The 5,000-nt window shown below is 50.9% G+C and overlaps 1 protein-coding gene across 1 annotated transcript in view; it reads right to left on the bottom strand.

Moving 5' to 3' along the window:
- The window catches only part of LOC311114780 (caskin-1-like), a gene marked incomplete at both ends in the record, with an annotated part of 6,643 nt that extends 6,404 nt beyond the window's left edge, over nucleotides 1-239 (bottom strand). Inside the window, one exon of the mRNA XM_084190015.1 lies at nucleotides 142-239. Coding sequence (XP_084046141.1) covers nucleotides 142-239 — 98 coding nt within the window. The remainder of the gene's footprint in view (nucleotides 1-141) is intronic.
- Nucleotides 240-5,000: the final 4,761 nt, after the last annotated feature.

The raw sequence follows: 5,000 nt of genomic DNA, 5'->3' as shown, positions 1-5,000 counted from the left end.
GTGTGTGTGTGTGAGTGTGTGTGTGTGTTTATGTGTGTGTGTGTGTGTGTGTGTGTGTGTGTTTATGTGTGTGTGAGTGTGTGTGTGTGTGTGTGTGTGTGTTTATGTGTGTGTGTGTGTGTGTGTGTGTGTGAGTCTCACCCTTCTGGTCCCTGATGTCCACGACGGCCTGAGACTCCAGCAGCAGAGAGATGAGCTCCAGGTTCCCACTGAGAGAAGCATGGTGCAGCGGAGCAAACCTGTACACACACACACACACACACACACACACACACACACACACACACACAGACACACACACAGACACACACACACATATTATTTAAGTTATTTAGGGCAAGGGTTCTCAAACTTTTTGGAGCCGGGGCCCCCTTTTGTCATTTATCAGGGACCCCCTCATAATCAGAACTCAAATGAGATTTTTAAAAACTTCAGCAGTGCATGGGCCAGAGACAAACCAAGGAGTTACCGCTAGGACTTCAGCAGTGCATGGGCCAGAGACAAACCAAGGAGTTCTCTGCTAGGACTTCAGCAGTGCATGGGCCAGAGACAAACCAAGGAGTTACCGCTAGGACTTCAGCAGTGCATGGGCCAGAGACAAACCAAGGAGTTACCGCTAGGACTTCAGCAGTGCATGGGCCAGAGACAAACCAAGGAGTTCTCTGCTAGGACTTCAGCAGTGCATGGGCCAGAGACAAACCAAGGAGTTACCGCTAGGACTTCAGCAGTGCATGGGCCAGAGACAAACCAAGGAGTTACCGCTAGGACTTCAGCAGTGCATGGGCCAGAGACAAACCAAGGAGTTACCGCTAGGACTTCAGCAGTGCATGGGCCAGAGACAAACCAAGGATACCGCTAGGACTTCAGCAGTGCATGGGCCAGAGACAAACCAAGGAGTTACCGCTAGGACTTCAGCAGTGCATGGGCCAGAGACAAACCAAGGAGTTCTGCTAGGACTTCAGCAGTGCATGGGCCAGAGACAAACCAAGGAGTTACCGCTAGGACTTCAGCAGTGCATGGGCCAGAGACAAACCAAGGAGTTACCGCTAGGACTTCAGCAGTGCATGGGCCAGAGACAAACCAAGGAGTTCTCTGCTAGGACTTCAGCAGTCCACGGGCCAGAGACAAACCAAGGAGTTACCGCTAGGACTTCAGCAGTGCATGGGCCAGAGACAAACCAAGGAGTTCTCTGCTAGGACTTCAGCAGTGCATGGGCCAGAGACAAACCAAGGAGTTACCGCTAGGACTTCAGCAGTGCATGGCCAGAGACAAACCAAGGAGTTACCGCTAGGACTTCAGCAGTGCATGGGCCAGAGACAAACCAAGGAGTTACCGCTAGGACTTCAGCAGTGCATGGGCCAGAGACAAACCAAGGAGTTCTCTGCTAGGACTTCAGCAGTGCATGGGCCAGAGACAAACCAAGGAGTTACCGCTAGGACTTCAGCAGTGCATGGGCCAGAGACAAACCAAGGAGTTACCGCTAGGACTTCAGCAGTGCATGGGCCAGAGACAAACCAAGGAGTTACCGCTAGGACTTCAGCAGTGCATGGGCCAGAGACAAACCAAGGAGTTACCGCTAGGACTTCAGCAGTGCATGGGCCAGAGACAAACCAAGGAGTTCTCTGCTAGGACTTCAGCAGTGCATGGGCCAGAGACAAACCAAGGAGTTACCGCTAGGACTTCAGCAGTGCATGGGCCAGAGACAAACCAAGGAGTTACCGCTAGGACTTCAGCAGTGCATGGGCCAGAGACAAACCAAGGAGTTCTCTGCTAGGACTTCAGCAGTGCATGGGCCAGAGACAAACCAAGGAGTTCTCTGCTAGGACTTCAGCAGTGCATGGGCCAGAGACAAACCAAGGAGTTACCGCTAGGACTTCAGCAGTGCATGGGCCAGAGACAAACCAAGGAGTTACCGCTAGGACTTCAGCAGTGCATGGGCCAGAGACAAACCAAGGAGTTCTCTGCTAGGACTTCAGCAGTGCATGGGCCAGAGACAAACCAAGGAGTTACCGCTAGGACTTCAGCAGTGCATGGGCCAGAGACAAACCAAGGAGTTACCGCTAGGACTTCAGCAGTGCATGGGCCAGAGACAAACCAAGGAGTTCTCTGCTAGGACTTCAGCAGTGCACGGCCAGAGACAAACCAAGGAGTTACCGCTAGGACTTCAGCAGTGCATGGGCCAGAGACAAACCAAGGAGTTCTCTGCTAGGACTTCAGCAGTGCATGGGCCAGAGACAAACCAAGGAGTTACCGCTAGGACTTCAGCAGTGCATGGGCCAGAGACAAACCAAGGAGTTACCGCTAGGACTTCAGCAGTGCACGGCCAGAGACAAACCAAGGAGTTACCGCTAGGACTTCAGCAGTGCACGGCCAGAGACAAACCAAGGAGTTACCGCTAGGACTTCAGCAGTGCATGGGCCAGAGACAAACCAAGGAGTTACCGCTAGGACTTCAGCAGTGCATGGGCCAGAGACAAACCAAGGAGTTACCGCTAGGATTTCAGCAGTGCATGGGCCAGAGACAAAGCAAGGAGTTACCGCTAGGACTTCAGCATTGCACGGCCAGAGACAAACCAAGGAGTTCTCTGCTAGGACTTCAGCAGTGCATGGGCCAGAGACAAACCAAGGAGTTACCGCTAGGACTTCAGCAGTGCATGGGCCAGAGACAAACCAAGGAGTTCTCTGCTAGGACTTCAGCAGTGCATGGGCCAGAGACAAACCAAGGAGTTACCGCTAGGACTTCAGCAGTGCATGGGCCAGAGACAAACCAAGGAGTTACCGCTAGGACTTCAGCAGTGCATGGGCCAGAGACAAACCAAGGAGTTACCGCTAGGACTTCAGCAGTGCATGGGCCAGAGACAAACCAAGGAGTTACCGCTAGGACTTCAGCAGTGCATGGGCCAGAGACAAACCAAGGAGTTCTCTACTAGGACTTCAGCAGTGCATGGGCCAGAGACAAACCAAGGAGTTACCGCTAGGACTTCAGCAGTGCATGGGCCAGAGACAAACCAAGGAGTTCTCTGCTAGGACTTCAGCAGTGCATGGGCCAGAGACAAACCAAGGAGTTACCGCTAGGACTTCAGCAGTGCATGGGCCAGAGACAAACCAAGGAGTTACCGCTAGGACTTCAGCAGTGCATGGGCCAGAGACAAACCAAGGAGTTCTCTGCTAGGACTTCAGCAGTGCATAGGCCAGAGACAAACCAAGGAGTTACCGCTAGGACTTCAGCAGTGCATGGGCCAGAGACAAACCAAGGAGTTCTCTGCTAGGACTTCAGCAGTGCATGGGCCAGAGACAAACCAAGGAGTTACCGCTAGGACTTCAGCAGTGCATGGGCCAGAGACAAACCAAGGAGTTCTCTGCTAGGACTTCAGCAGTGCATGGGCCAGAGACAAACCAAGGAGTTCTCTGCTAGGACTTCAGCAGTGCATGGGCCAGAGACAAACCAAGGAGTTACCGCTAGGACTTCAGCAGTGCATGGGCCAGAGACAAACCAAGGAGTTCTCTGCTAGGACTTCAGCAGTGCATGGGCCAGAGACAAACCAAGGAGTTCTCTGCTAGGACTTCAGCAGTGCATGGGCCAGAGACAAACCAAGGAGTTACCGCTAAGACTTCAGCAGTGCATGGGCCAGAGACAAACCAAGGAGTTCTCTGCTAGGACTTCAGCAGTGCATGGGCCAGAGACAAACCAAGGAGTTACCGCTAGGACTTCAGCAGTGCATGGGCCAGAGACAAACCAAGGAGTTCTCTGCTAGGACTTCAGCAGTGCATGGGCCAGAGACAAACCAAGGAGTTACCGCTAGGACTTCAGCAGTGCATGGGCCAGAGACAAACCAAGGAGTTCTCTGCTAGGACTTCAGCAGTGCATGGGCCAGAGACAAACCAAGGAGTTACCGCTAGGACTTCAGCAGTGCATGGGCCAGAGACAAACCAAGGAGTTACCGCTAGGACTTCAGCAGTGCATGGGCCAGAGACAAACCAAGGAGTTACCGCTAGGACTTCAGCAGTGCATGGGCCAGAGACAAACCAAGGAGTTACCGCTAGGACTTCAGCAGTGCATGGGCCAGAGACAAACCAAGGAGTTACCGCTAGGACTTCAGCAGTGCATGGGCCAGAGACAAACCAAGGAGTTACCGCTAGGACTTCAGCAGTGCACGGCCGTATCAAACAAGTCTTGGTCCCTGGGAAGGAACATTTTAAAAGCCCCGCCTCTTGGCATCGGGGGAGAAAATGTTGCAGTTTTCAAGCTAATATACTGCAATTCTACATATTTTTGCCATGAGGCAGAAAAGAAAATGTTGCAGTTGTATTTCTTAAATTACAGCACATTTATGCATTTATTCTGGGGAAATAGAAGAAGTATTGAGTTGATGGATAATTGGTGGATTACTGTGGATACCATTATCCCTCTGAGCCTCTAAGGCCCATGTTGCGGCAGGTGGCTTAGTGGTTAAGAGCGTTGTGCCAGTAACCGAAAGGTCGCTGGTTCTAATCCCCCGAGCCGACTAGGTGAAAAAATCTGTCGATGTGCCCTTGAGCAAGGCACTTAACCCTAATTGCTCCTGTAAGTCGCTCTGGATAAGAGCGTCTGCTAAATGACTAAAAATGTAATGTTGCCCAGGGTTAAGAACAGAATATTGTAGATTAATAATATTACATTGTATTGTATTACACGCTCCAAACTCATTCCTCAGATCCCTTGGTCAAAACGTGTTTCATCTGTTGTAAGTAATATATATTTTTAAAGTTTAATATTTACACTGAACAAAAATATAAACGCAACATGTAAAGTGTTGGTCCGATGTTTCAAGAGCTGAAATAAAAGAACGCAGTCATTTTCCCATACACACAAAAATATTATGTATCTCAAATGTGTTTACATCCATGTTAGTGAGCATTTCTCCTTTGCCACGATAATCCATCCACCTGACAGGCGTGGCATATCAAGAAGCTGATTAAACAGCATGATCATTACACAGGTGCACCTTGTGCAGGGGGACA

This window comes from Coregonus lavaretus (assembly GCF_964263955.1).
Source record: "Coregonus lavaretus genome assembly, contig: HAP1_SCAFFOLD_9865, whole genome shotgun sequence".
Taxonomy (NCBI): domain Eukaryota; kingdom Metazoa; phylum Chordata; class Actinopteri; order Salmoniformes; family Salmonidae; genus Coregonus; species Coregonus lavaretus.
This window is presented reverse-complemented; position numbering and strand designations above follow the sequence as displayed.